This window comes from Cyclopterus lumpus, chromosome 11 (assembly GCF_009769545.1).
Source record: "Cyclopterus lumpus isolate fCycLum1 chromosome 11, fCycLum1.pri, whole genome shotgun sequence".
Classification (NCBI taxonomy): Eukaryota; Metazoa; Chordata; class Actinopteri; order Perciformes; family Cyclopteridae; genus Cyclopterus; species Cyclopterus lumpus.
The window spans coordinates 16,677,740-16,691,399 of record NC_046976.1 but is presented as its reverse complement, the minus strand read 5'-3'; the positions used below and the strand labels follow the sequence as shown (position 1 = coordinate 16,691,399).

The 13,660-nt window shown below is 47.0% G+C and overlaps 1 protein-coding gene across 1 annotated transcript in view; it reads left to right on the top strand.

The window, feature by feature from the left end:
- LOC117739284 (triple functional domain protein-like) overlaps positions 1-13,660 on the top strand; it is a 65,780-nt gene that overhangs the window by 50,023 nt on the left and 2,097 nt on the right. The window contains 28 exon segments of the mRNA XM_034545607.1: positions 547-576; positions 1,123-1,268; positions 1,609-1,708; positions 1,809-2,052; positions 2,166-2,273; positions 2,410-2,603; positions 2,761-2,931; positions 5,710-5,805; positions 6,295-6,443; positions 6,536-6,602; positions 6,802-6,905; positions 7,014-7,083; positions 7,190-7,279; positions 7,360-7,452; positions 8,198-8,248; positions 8,335-8,412; positions 8,550-8,741; positions 9,229-9,409; positions 9,517-9,771; positions 9,861-10,369; positions 11,165-11,412; positions 11,591-11,729; positions 11,817-11,844; positions 11,940-12,102; positions 12,582-12,703; positions 12,838-12,916; positions 13,059-13,259; positions 13,375-13,513. Of these exon segments, the coding sequence (XP_034401498.1) occupies positions 547-576; positions 1,123-1,268; positions 1,609-1,708; positions 1,809-2,052; positions 2,166-2,273; positions 2,410-2,603; positions 2,761-2,931; positions 5,710-5,805; positions 6,295-6,443; positions 6,536-6,602; positions 6,802-6,905; positions 7,014-7,083; positions 7,190-7,279; positions 7,360-7,452; positions 8,198-8,248; positions 8,335-8,412; positions 8,550-8,741; positions 9,229-9,409; positions 9,517-9,771; positions 9,861-10,369; positions 11,165-11,412; positions 11,591-11,729; positions 11,817-11,844; positions 11,940-12,102; positions 12,582-12,703; positions 12,838-12,916; positions 13,059-13,259; positions 13,375-13,513 (4,047 nt within the window).

Genomic DNA, 13,660 nt, shown 5'->3' with positions numbered 1-13,660 from the left:
GCCACCTTTCTCCACCCGAAAACAAAAACAACTTCTTTTTTTTCTTTTTTTTTATCATTTCAACGCCATTGTAGAAGTGCGATACGGCACTCGCTTTTATTTTGTTGCCGCGTGTGCATTTCTAGAGCCCCCCCCCCCCCCCCCCCCCTCTCCCTGTTTTCAAACATCTTCTGTGTGTTTTCATGTCTAATATTGTCACAGATGGATTACAATGTGCGTCAGCTGTTGGAACAGCGTGACGCCAAAATCCTGACACTTTAATTCTGCGCGTTACAATTATTACATGTTGACCACCAAACTAACCCCTGAAAAGCAATCATATTGTATGTGCCTTGTCAATAAAGTGTGTCTCATTCACACACATGCACACACACACACACACACACACACACACACACACACACACACACCATTACAATTTAATTGGTCTACAGTTTGCGGTCAAGGCAAATGATCAGTGTTGTGCGTTTCTGTATCATGTTCATGTTGATCTTCTTAAACCAAACCAGTGAAATTCTCTATTTTTATTTTATTTCCACTTCAAAGCTAAGTCAGGGATCCAAACACGGAGCCATGGTGAGTACAAACTATCCCACCACACGGCCCTCGGCCACCTCTCACGAGTCTGAAACACAAAGTCTTATCCTCCTTCGTGAACGATCGCTTAAAAGAACACCTCAACCCCAAAATGACCTTCTGAATGTCAATCACTCACTCTGTGTTCACTCGAATTCTCGAGGAAAACGTTTATTTTTTTTACCGCAGGGCCGAACGAAGAGGCCAAAAACAGACAAAAGTCTTGATGAATTTAATAAGAGCAAAACTATATCATAACATCCTTTCACAAACACTCTCCACAACTCCTGCAGTATAATCTTAAGTTTCATTTATCCAGCTGTATGCTCACTACTTTTTTTTAAATTCTTTGTTCACTGTGGAGGCATGCGAGAAAATTATATATATATATTAGTATATAAATGGTAATAATATTACATAGTGGAAGTATTCCTTTGAGAACATACTTGATGGGTAAAAAAAATCACTGTTTACCACTAGAGGGGATGATGTAAGATGAATTCAGACCCTTTGACTTATCGAACCCGTTATTTTCCCCAACGACAGGCGTCGAGCATTGAGAACAAGCAGGACTGGATCAAGCACATCCGGGAGGTGATTCAGGAGCGCACCATTCACCTGAGAGGAGCGCTCAAGGAGCCCATCCACATCCCCAAAACCACGACGGCCAAGCACCACAAGGGAAGGGGAAGGTAAACGCGTGACGCCCGCACATTTAAGACGTTCCGAGGGAATCGAATCAATCGCGTACACTCTGATGCGTCAGCCCACGGCTTTAATTGATCTGTGTGTGCGTGTGTGTGTGTGTGTGTGTGTGTGTGTGTGTGTGTGTGTGTGGTGTGTGTGTGTGTGTGTGTGTGTGTGTGTGTGTGTGTGTGTGTTGTGTTGTGTGTGTGTGTGTGTGTGTGTGTGTGTGTGTGTGTGTGTGTGGTGTGTGTGTGTGTGTGGTGTGTTGTGTGTGTTGTGTGTGTGTGTGTGTGTGTGGTTGTGTTGTGTGTGTGTGTGTGTTGTGTGTGTATCTATGTCTATTAGGGATGGAGAGGACCTGGACAGTCAGGGTGAAGGCAGCAGCCAACCAGACACCATCTCTCTGGCATCCCGCACTTCACAGAACACACTGGACAGCGACAAGGTGAGCACCCACACACACACACACCACTCGGTTCACAGAAGAACCATCCCCAACCAGGTCATTATTATTATTATTATTATGCGTACCCTTTCTCCCCCAGCTGTCCGGTGGCTGTGAGCTGACCGTGGTGATACACGACTTCATGGCCAGCAACAGCAACGAGCTGACGGTGCGTCGCGGTCAGACGGTGGAGGTTCTGGAGCGCTGCCACGACAAGCCAGACTGGTGCCTGGTCAGGACCACGGACCGCTCCCCGGCCCTGGAGGGCCTGGTGCCCTGCTCCATGCTCTGCATTGCCCATTCCCGGTCTTCCATGGAGATGGAGGGCATTTACAACCACAAAGGTGGAGAATGTGGCGTGAATGGCCCCGTCTTGACAAGTGTGTGTGTGTGTGTGTGTGTGTGTCTGCACCATAACGTACATTTTAAAACCGTAACACCACTCTGTGCTTCACAGACACTCTGTCAGTGTGCAGCAATGACTCCATCATGCCAGGGTCGTCGGCTACGCTCCAGCCCGGTCATGGCATCGGCTCCCACACCTCACCAGGGCCGAAGCGACCAGGTATGGTCACCTGTGCCACACTAACCCAGAAAGATTAGTCCGAGGAGGAGCTTATGCTTATGCCCTCTGTTATTCCGCTGAGCGGCTTTAGTCCTCCATAGAGCAGCAAACTGAGTTTGTTGGGTTTGTTTCCAAGGTAACACTCTGCGGAAGTGGCTCACCAGCCCCGTGCGCCGGCTAAGCAGCGGCAAGGCCGACGGCCACGTGAAGAAGCTGGCCCACAAGCACAAGAAGAGCCGCGACGTGCGGAAGAGCGGGGAGATGACGATGGGCTCCCAGAAGGACTCGGACGACAGCGCCGCGACGCCACAGGACGAGACGGTGGAGGAGGTGGGTTTGGATACGCGGCGCTCTCGGGTGTCGTCGACGTCCCCTCGGGTGTCGTCGACGTCCCCTCGGGTGTCGTCGACGTCCCCTCGGGTGTCGTCGACGTCCCCTCGCCGCGTGAATTCACGTGACGCGATCCCCACTTTTGTCATCCGTGCAGAGGGTTCGTAACGAGGGCTTGTCGAGCGGCACGTTGTCCAAGTCCAGTTCTTCGGGCATGCAGAGCTGCGGGGAGGAGGAGGGCGAGGAGGGCGCCGACTCGGTGCCTCTGCCTCCACCGATGGCCATCCAGCAGCACAGCCTGCTGCAGCCGGACTCCCAGGACGACAAGGTGAGGAGAACGGAGAGAGAGAGAGAGAGATACATAGGAAGGAACAGGAGATTAGGATTCAGGACTGGGACACAAACTGTATTCACCTTTTTGACTTTTTCTCTGCGCTACAAAGTTGGTTCACAGAGTTCCTTAAATTTTAGGTCAGAAAGGATGTTGGAAGTTATTTCCTTCCGTTTGGAATTAGGCCTGGGAGAAATCTATATATAGTGATATGAGCCTAGATACTATCGGGGATTGTTGTTCCATCATTTAGTATATTTTCTCTTTTTAAGAGTTTAAATTCTACATTTAAAAGCAGCAGAACAGTTGTGCTCTGTACAATAAAACAGTCAACAGGAGAGACAGCTTCTATATCACATTAGGTTGAGGGTTAATTCTCTTTCGATCATACATCCTGTAGATTTAGGGACAGGGTAACAACTTAAGTTCTTAAAAGGCTGATTAATCACATTTTATACAGTTCCTCGTTATTGCTGTTATGGTTTTCAGTTCTTGTCGGTTCAAATGTTCTCCTTTCAGTCTGCTTCTTTCCCCTCAAAAAGTGCATTTCCTCCTTAGATTTTGCTATGCATAACATTTTTACCTTGGCATGTTGCATCATGTTCTCTCGTCTCTTCTAAAGCAGAAAGCAATGAAACGTTTCAGGCTCTCCGAGTCTCCTCGACTAAAGCGAAGGCTCCTCTGACACTAATTTCTGTTTCTCTTTTGTTTTGTTTCCTGGTTGTATCGTTTGCTGTTTGCCACTCTGTAGCATTACCTTGATTTATGTCCTGTCTTTGCTTTGTCTCAGTTCCCATACCTCTCCATCTGAAAAGCCCTGCTATTCCCCCTGTTTCTTCCCTCGGTCAAATCTTTAACGCTCTCCTCTTCCCCCCCCCCCCCCACACTCTTCAGCTTTAAATGCTACTTGCTAAAGCATTATTCTTTTGATTTCTACAACAATTTCTGGATTAAAAATATTCTTTTTAGACTTTCTTCTTTTTAAAATATACCTTTTTCTCTATCCCCTTAAAGTCACTCTTCCTAACTTTTGTATTTTCCTGAATTTCTTTAGTGGAGAATTGTTTCCTTCCATCGTTTTTTTTAATTTATTTTTTTATATAGTTTCATTGATTTTTGACTTGTACTTTCTGCCCTGTTTCTACAACACACCGCTGTAGATGAGCAAGGCCATTAGGGGAAAATGTAAATAAAGAGAAGATGCGTGTAGCTCTTAAATCTATATGGAGGACAAATGTGGAGTTTCAGTACAGATCAGAAGGCTTTAATGCCTTTTTCGCGTCTATAAATTCCAAGGACATTTTTAATTTTATAATGCCGGCTTGAGTCTGTTACCGTACCGCAGGACTGCAGCTTTTTTTTCCTGCATGTTTATCACTCGTGTCGTTGGGAAAAATGTTGGCTGGCTGAAAAGAAAGTGGATGAGAATATAAATACAAGGAGGAAAGTCGGAGTCTCCGTCAGGTGAGCAAGGCAGCTCCTTTGGACAATAATCCACATTTAGACCCCCACACTGAGGCGAAAAATCAAAAGCCCCTCTTGTTCCCATCATCCTCCAACCCCTCACGCCCCCCCCCCCCCCCCCACACCTGCCCCGCTCGCTCGTCCTCATCTCCCTTTTACCCTCTGTGCGTTAACCTCATTACCCATGCGAGTAATTGGCATCTCTAAACGCTGGCGAGGCCAGAAGGGCACACAGGCTCACCCAGAAAACCTAATTGGGGAAAGTCTTGAAGCACAGCACAGCAAGGGTGAGAGTCTCCTGAACTATATATTTATTTATATATATATATATATATGCATACATCTACCTCTTTCATTCTCGGCCTGTGAGCATCCTTTCTTTTTGTTTAAAAAGCTGTTCATCACCCGCGAAAGCGACGGAAACATCCTCCCTTCCCCCCCCCCCCCCCCCCGTCCTTCTCCCCATCTCCATTTTCTTACATTTAATTTATTTTTTCTTCTTCCCCATATTTTGATTTTGTTCATGGCGATTTCAGCCTCATGTTTTTACCTTTTTTTTTTTTTTTTTTTGTAAATATTTATTTTTTCATATACTTTCCCCTTTTCACTTTGTTTTGAACCTTCAGATACAATTCACGCGTGGAAACATCTTTTTGGGTCTTTCTCTTCAGACGACCGCATTGAACATTTAACAAACATTTTCACCGAGTCATTGTTCGCTCAAATATCAATAATAAAACATTCACTTTTATAATAAAGAAAGCTGGAATCTCAAAGGCAGAATGAGTAGGATTTCCCCCTCCAAAAAAAAAAGCATCTTTTATTTCTTTCTTTGCTGCATTCGTTTCTGGGCGTCAAAGAGGAAACTAAATATTGGACACGGCGCTTTCACCTGCTGGCGAGCAGCCGACAAATCCTACTCATTGTGCCTTTAACCAGAACTTAGGAATTACCTTCATGCATAAATAATATGACGCTACAGTAGCTTTTGATATTCATTTATGGACTATTCCAACAAGTACATGAAGAACCTCTCTCATGGGGTTCAAGTAAGCCTTTTTGACGTTTTTACATAAAACAGATAATGCATTCATTGTCTGTTTTAGAGATGTATAATTTAAGTTGAGCTTGTATGAGTTCTAAAGTAAAGTCTGGTTTCTTTAAACGCCACTATGGTCTCTGTAGGAAGAGTTGACGCCAGCCTAAGAGCAGATTTAGTTGTCTAGTCTTGTTAGATTCTGTGTCCTGTCGAGCTCTAATCTTCGTGTTTCCTCTCCTCCCTACTCTCACCTCTCCATTTGTTTTACTTAGACCTCTTCTCGTCTGTCGGTCCGTCCGTCCAGTTCGGAGACGCCCAGCGCCGCCGAGTTGGTGAGCGCCATCGAGGAGCTGGTGAAAAGCAAGATGGTAGGATGATGGAGGAAAAACGGGCGCTTGGAAGTTTGAGGTGTCACGTGCACGACCGGGACGACGTTTTGAGATGAATGACTTTTGCCTCGTACCGGTTCCTGTTTGTAAGCGTATCCATGTGCCCGGGGTGTTGTCTGGTGGGAGGGGCAAAGGTCAGACAAAGGAAGGATTTGGGCTGTATTTGACATATTCTGGTGGGGTTTTTATTAATTGTTTTACAGAAAACCACGTTATTGAATAAACCCGCCGATCTCAGCGTTAACATTTCCAGCAGTGCGCTGCTGTTGAGCGATGATCTGAAGACTTAAATGGCAATGAAATGAGTCTCGTGCTCTTCGGTGTATAGATTGAGGAAACCTGGATGAGGGCATCAGCCCACTACCTGTTTACGATGACGTTAACATACACAACACGCGTCACTTCCCGTGTCATTTCATGCACATGTCACACACTCTAGTTCACGCTGTGTGTTTCCTCTGCCTGCAGGCTTTGGAGGACAGACCCAGCTCCCTGTCAGTAGAACAGGGAGACAGCAGCTCCCCCTCTTTCAACCCCTCTGACAACTCCCTCCTCTCCTCCTCCTCCCCCATCGAAGAGATGGATGAGCGGCGGACCAGCATCCTCAAGAAAAGACAGTACGTTCACGCCGTCCTGTTTCGCAAACGAGTACAATTTAAGTAGAATCGTCATTCATTCATTTTCTTCCTTTTTTTTTCTTCTTCTGCAGTTACATTCTGCTGGAGTTGGTGGAGACGGAGAGAGATTACGTCCGAGACCTCGGCCTGGTGGTGGAGGTGAGTTGAAGCTCCATGACGCGCTTTCTGAGAATATGACGCTGTGGTTGTCTTCTAGTACGTTCCTCTGTTGTAGTGGGTTTCCATACCAGTAGCACAGCTCACTTTTCAAATGTCTCTAAAAGTATTATTATTATTATGAATTTTTGCTGGCCGTTGTAAAAGTGTCTCGCTGTCTTTGTGCGTCTCCATCATTAAGGGCTACATGAGCCGGATGAAGGAGGAGGGAGTCCCCGATGATATGAAGGGAAAAGACAAAATTGTGTTTGGCAACATCCACCAGATCTACGACTGGCACAAAGAGTATGTGACACACACACACACACACACACACACACACACACACACACACACACACGTGATCAGCTAGCTCAGTAGCTGACTTCCCTCTCCTCTCTCTGCCTCGTTTAGTTTCTATCTCGGGGAGTTGGAGAAATGTTTGGAGGACCCCGACAGACTTGGACCGCTCTTTCTCAAGCAGGTTCGTCCACAGTGGATTTCCCAACTTCTGCTTTGTTTGTACTTTTATATGTCGATCATGCTGTAATTGTGTGTGCTTTTTTTTCCTTCTTTTTTTTAAAATCCAGGAACGGAGGCTGAACATGTACGTAGTGTACTGTCAAAACAAGCCCAAGTCGGAGCACATCGTCTCGGAGTACATTGACACCTACTTTGAGGTATGAGTCCCTTATTTTGAAGATGTTGTCGTCGGACATTTCAAATATCAGCTTCTGACCTCTGACCCTCGACTCTGCAGGACTTGAAGCAGCGACTGGGACACAGGCTGCAGATCACAGACCTGCTCATCAAGCCGGTCCAGAGGATCATGAAGTACCAGCTGCTGCTTAAGGTTGGTTTGTCAGAGGGCGCCAGAGCTCTCCTTTAGCTCGTTAAATTAAAAGAAGGGTCTCAGGTAAATGTTGGGTCCCTTTTTACTTGGTAACACTTCATGACGGATAAATTAAGTCTTACTTGGACGCCAGATAACTTCTGTCAATATGGATATGCTACATATCTAAATGATCACCGTTGGATCATTTAGATTTTCCACAATTCAGTTTATTTTCCTACCATGAGCATCAAAGTATAGTTCAGTCAGATTAAGAGAAAAACAAGTTGTGACTCTCGACATTCGAAGCGGTCATAAAGTCCCAATATGTGTCCATTCCTCGATTTTATTCATATTCCTCAAGTCCATAAGGGTCCAAGAATCGTGTCATGTGTGAAGTCCATTGCTCACTTGTGCTCAAACTAACATAAATAATATTTCCTCTTGTTCCAGAACTGAGTTGTTGGTTATTCTTGATTTTGTTACCTCGTCGGCGCTACAAAACTAGTGGCCACTTTTTGTTTTGTAGCCGACGAGGTAACAAATTCAAATTGTTCCTTCCGTATGTCAAATAGACTCAGGCAGGCGGGTGGGTTTTAATCGGGGAAAGAGAGGCGCTGTGTCAAATATACGCCGGTCAAATAAAAGCCCAAGCTATTCTGTCATCCACCGTCTAAAAATGTACATCACTGCTATTTATAATCTACCCTGAAATTTAAAATGTTCACTGTTCGATTTAAATCTTTTTTTTTTAATTCTGTTTTAGGATTTCCTGAAACACTCTAAAAAGGCGGGGCTGGAGTCCATGGAGCTGGAGGTGAGATAATGAAATAGTGCTTCTCATTCACTTAAAATCGAAGTTTATCTGCAATCAACCGTTCGGATCGTTTGTGGCTCTTACAGAAAGCGGTGGAGGTCATGTGCATCGTGCCAAAAAGGTGTAACGATATGATGAACGTCGGCAGGCTTCAGGGATTTGACGTAAGAATTGAGATTATGAATAAAAGCAATGGCGACGACTCGTCAACGACACATTCTCCACAGCATGTCTCCTCACTACCAACAAAAACTCTCCTCTCTTCTCCTCCCATTCCCATCTCTGTCATCGCCCTCTCCAGGGGAAGATCGTGGCTCAGGGCCGCCTCTTGCTGCAGGACACGTTCATGGTGTCTGACCCGGAGGGCAGTGCGCTCGGCCGGATGAATGAGAGGAGGGTCTTCCTCTTCGAGCAGGTGGTCATCTTCAGCGAGCTCCTCGATAAGAAGAAAGGTTTCTCCTTGCCGGGCTTCCAGTACAAGAACAGCATCAAGGTAACGGACAGATGTGAGGGGCGAGGACGCACACTAATACATTATCGGGGATTTAAGGATTTAAATCGGTTAAAGGGCCGCAGCTCCCTCTAGTGGAGGAACTAACATGTGACCAATGAGTCGCATGCAAACCGAGTGATTTACAAGCTTTTCATGTAAAAGAAATGTAGATATACTGTTTTGAATTTGCTTAGTTCGGTTATTTTCAGACATTTTCTTTTTGAGAAACATATTCTTTGCAACAGAATCTCCATTGTTGTTTATGGGAGCTTTTATTTTGAAAAGCCATCTGGCTTATAATACACTTTCCTTGTAGTTTTTAACATTAAATGTACACTATGGAAGACATTTGGAAGAATAAGTGAATTGAGGAAAAAAATAAATGAGAAAGGCATTAACATACTCGAAACAATTAAAGCTCATTATTGACCTAAAAGTGACTTTGATATATACACGTATCCAACAATACATCTCCCTCTCGCTATAGGTGAGCTGTTTGGGTATGGAGGAGAATATGGAAAGTGATCCCTGTAAGTTCATCCTCACTTCTCGGTCGACCAACGGCACCGTGGAGCCCTTCGTGCTTCACTCCTCCCACCCGGGGGTGCGTGAGGTCTGGACCCTTCAGATCAGCCAGATACTCGAGAGCCAACGCAACTTCCTCAATGGTAGGCTGACAAACACACACACACACACACACACACACAGGACAGGTTTTCTAGAAGGAACTGTTTTGCTACACAGCACGTGTTGTTTCCTTTGTAATTTACCACAGCTTTGACCTCACCAATAGAGTATCAGAGGAACCATGTAGGGGCGAGCGGGGGTTCATGTGCGCCCAGCATGGGAGCTCCGGGTGGGTCCAGTGTGGCCGCTGGGGTCGGAGGTGGAAGCCCCCAGGGTAGCGCCATCCCTTTAGTGCCCCAGGGGGGCTCTCGTCGGCCATCCAGGATCCCCCAGCCCTCCCGCCTGCCCCAGCCTCTCCGCCACCCCCCTGGTGCTGACCCCGACGGCCCAAACAAGATGTCAGGTACGGAACGTCTTTATTTGTCAAATTTGTGTCGTACGGCAAAATAAAAGATTTGACTGAGGTGTGAGTTTTGCTCACTTATGATCCAGGTCCGTCCCCTTGTCCTGCCCCCCCTACCCTACTCCCTCCAGGGGGTAGCCCGCAGGGCAAGCGCCCCATCCAGACCCCAGAGGACCAAGCACAGACCCCCACTTCTGCCGGTGCTTTAGCCCCTCTTCCCCGCGCCACGGTTGGGCCCTTGCCCTCCACGCCAACTTCCAAACCACGGCCAGGAGCCGTGTCCCCTATGGCCCCTCCCCAGGCCACTCCTGCCTTCGGTAAGGACGCCCTCCCCCCTCCCCCGCCCAGCCCGGGCCAGAAGTCCGGATCTGGATTCTGGAGCTCCATGCCGGGCTCTCCAGCCAGCCGGCCTGGCTCGTTCACCTTCCCGGGGGAGGCAGGGGAGACTCCGGTCCGTCAGAACTCGAACCAGATCCAGACCGGCTCTGGATCTGGGAGCCAAACCCACAGACACTCCACGCACAGCAAGGAAGCCGACCGCATGAGCACGTGCTCATCGGCCAGCGAGCAGTCCATCCAGTCCACCCAGAGCAATGGGGTAAGACTCCTCCCCGCTGCCCAGTGCTGCACCGACTAACACCCAGAGGGAGGCCTGGTCTGTCCTGTCTGTCTCCTGCTGCAGCCAGTGCTACTAATCTGTCCCCTTCAAACCTCACCGCTCTTCAACGTCATCCTCTCTCGCTTTCTCTGAAGAAAGCCTCTAAAAGCTTCCACCGTCAAGGCGTGTCCTCAATCAGCTCTTCGGTGATTCCCTTTCAAGGATCTCTCTCTCTCGATTCCTTTAACTCTAACACAGCTTGTACTAACACCTGACTTCCTCTCGGCCGTCCTTCACCTCCTGCTGTCTCCACGGTGTGTTACTGAAATGTACTTTTTCCCGCAACTAACCTCCCGGCGTTTGACCTCCAAACGTCCTCAACGGAGCGCCTCTCATTCAGCCTAACGTCGCTGCTCTCTTCTTTTGCCTGGAGCTGCGGCGAGATGGAGCTCTTCATCCTTATTCCTGCCTTTCTTCACCCACTTCTTTGTGTGTTTCCCCCCCCCCAGAAGAAAATAATGAGTCACTATTTTTAATGCTTTTCTCACACTTCACTCTAATCCTTTCAGAAGACTTTGTATCAAGTGGAAAGAAATCACACCTCTTTTTCCAGTGTTTGTCCTCTTTTCTTCTCTCACTTTTCTTGACAAGTAATAGTTTTAGATTTCTTTATATGCAACAGTTCAATCTGAATGAGTCAACTCGTAATATAAACGCTGGATCCTGTCGTCGTCTCCAGTGACCCGTGTTGCGGTTCTTTTCCCTCACGCTCGGTGTTTCCTCCCTGTGCTGCAGAGTGAAAGTAGCAGCAGCAGTAGCGTATCCACCATGTTGGTGACCCAGGACTACATGGCCGTGAAGGAGGATGAGATCAGCGTCAGTCAGGGAGAGGTGGTCCAGATCTTGGCCAGCAACCAGCAAAACATGTTCCTGGTGTTCAGGGCGGCTACGGAGCAGGGCCCCGCCGCCGAGGGCTGGATCCCCGGGTTTGTGCTGGGCCACACCTCGGCCATCGTCCCCGACTGCCCCGAGGGATCCATGAAGTAAGAGCTCCGGAAGGAGGGTCCTTTTGACCTTTTATTTATTTTTAGGTCATTCTAATGTGAATTCTTTTATTGATTTTAAGGCAAACCAATATGATTTATTAGTAAGTTGGATAAGTCCTTCCAGTGCTCTCTCCTGCTTGTTTGGATAAACAAGTTGATGTTGTTGTCCCAGTAGGAAGCCTTCATCCTGGCACACGTCCCTGCGCATCCGCAAAAAGTCTGAGAAGAAGGAGAAGGAGGCAAAGAAAGACACCAAGCTGGAAAACGGTTACAGGAAGTCCAGAGAAGGCCTGGCCAATAAGGTTTCTGTAAAGGTTCGTTCATCGGTACATCTGAGGAGACTCTCGATTCGTTCTTCTGCTCTTCTCACTCTGAACGTGCTTTTTGTTCCTTCTTTTCAGCTTCTAAATCCAAACTACATCTATGACGGTCAGTGTTACTTTGTGGAATTTATGTCAAGATTAACGAAAACAAATTCCACTGCTTTGAACAGCATTTGATTACGATATTTTTAACTCCTCCAGTTCCCCCGGAGTTCCTCGTACCTCTGAGTGACGTCACGTGTGACAACGGAGAGAGCGTCACCCTCAGGTGTAAAGTCTGTGGGCGACCCCGGGCCTCCGTGGCCTGGAAGGGCCCCGACCAGAGCAACCTCACCAACAACGGACACTTCAGCATCGCCTATAGGTAAAAAAAAAACACAGTAATCGCACAGGACTCCAGTTTAGACTGTTATTTAGATGTATTGTATGACATTTAGCAACAGGGTTGTCACTTGTTTGTGGTGGCACAGTGGATGCTAAATCCAAAGCAAATACAACGATGAAAAGTGCTGCAAAACAAATACAGAAACGGTGCAAAAAAGTCCCCAAAAACACATGTAACAGGAAAAAGAGAGACCTGAAGAGGCAGCATGAAAAGGCACTTATTCTGTTTTACATTAAGTCTTTTCCAATATTATATAAGATCAACAGATTCACGTAGCTATTTTAAAAGACTACGGACAAATTTAATAAAGAATAAGTACCGTATATTTGCTTTTTTGTCATTGTATTTGTTTTTGATTGTATTTAGTTGAATGAGTTTCTCCCGACGGGAATGTTTTGAACCGTCTCAGCCACCGTACATTTGAATTTTAAATTAAATGTAAACGTAAATGATTTCAGTGATACCGGTGAAGCAACGCTGCGGATAATCGGCGCCGCTTCCGAAGATGACGGCGTTTACACCTGCGTCGCCGCCAACGAGCTGGGCAGCGTCACGTCATCCGCTAGCCTCAGAGTGTTGGGTAAGAACAAAAAAAAAAAATATCTATATATATATATAAATATGTGTGGTCACGACTCCTCCGCAGAACTCATTTTACAATACCGGTGACGTGAGTGTGGACATGAATTTATTCTCCGTGTCCTGTTTCTTTAGCCGTGTCCACTGGTGGAATCCGAGTGAGCTGGAAGGACAACTTTGAGTCCCACTACACTGAGGTGGTTGAACTGGGCAGGTAATGGCCTCGAGTCATTTGACTTGTTGAATGTCTAAACTACAGCACACTAGTGGTAGTAACTAGTCTAAGTAAGTAGTCCAGTGGGAGTAACCTGTAGCCGGCTAACCAACCTCTGAATGTTCCTCTTCCTTCTCTCCAGGGGTCGTTTCTCTGTTGTCAAGCGGTGCGACCAGCAGGGCACCAAGCGCCTGGTGGCGGTCAAACAGGTGAACAAGAAGCTGATGAGGAGGGACCGGGTGACCCAGGAACTCAATCTGCTCCAGAGGCTCCAACACCCCCACATAGTCGGTCTGATAGACACGTACGAAACCCCCAGCAGCTACGCCCTCGTCCTGGAGATGTGAGACCAAAACTAATTAAAAGAAATACAGAGATCACTTGGATTGTACGCGTGTAGCTCGATCGACCTTTTTTGTGTGTGTGTGTGTGTGTGTGTTTGGCGTTTGTGTTTTCAGGGCTGACCAAGGTCGTCTGCTAGACTACATCGTCAGCTGGGGGAACCTGACGGAGGAGAAGGTGGCCTGCTACCTGAAGGACGTTTTAGAAGCTTTACACTATCTGCACAACTGCAGGATCGTGCATTTGGACATAAAAGTAAGTAGTTTTACCTCGTGCTTGATATTACATGTGAGCAGCACAGAAAATCAGATGAGAAGATCGCTCTCGCGTCTGAGTTACTAATATGAACCTGTTGCAAGCGGCCGGTTAGTTGCTTGGCGTAAAGGACTCTCCGTATCCCCG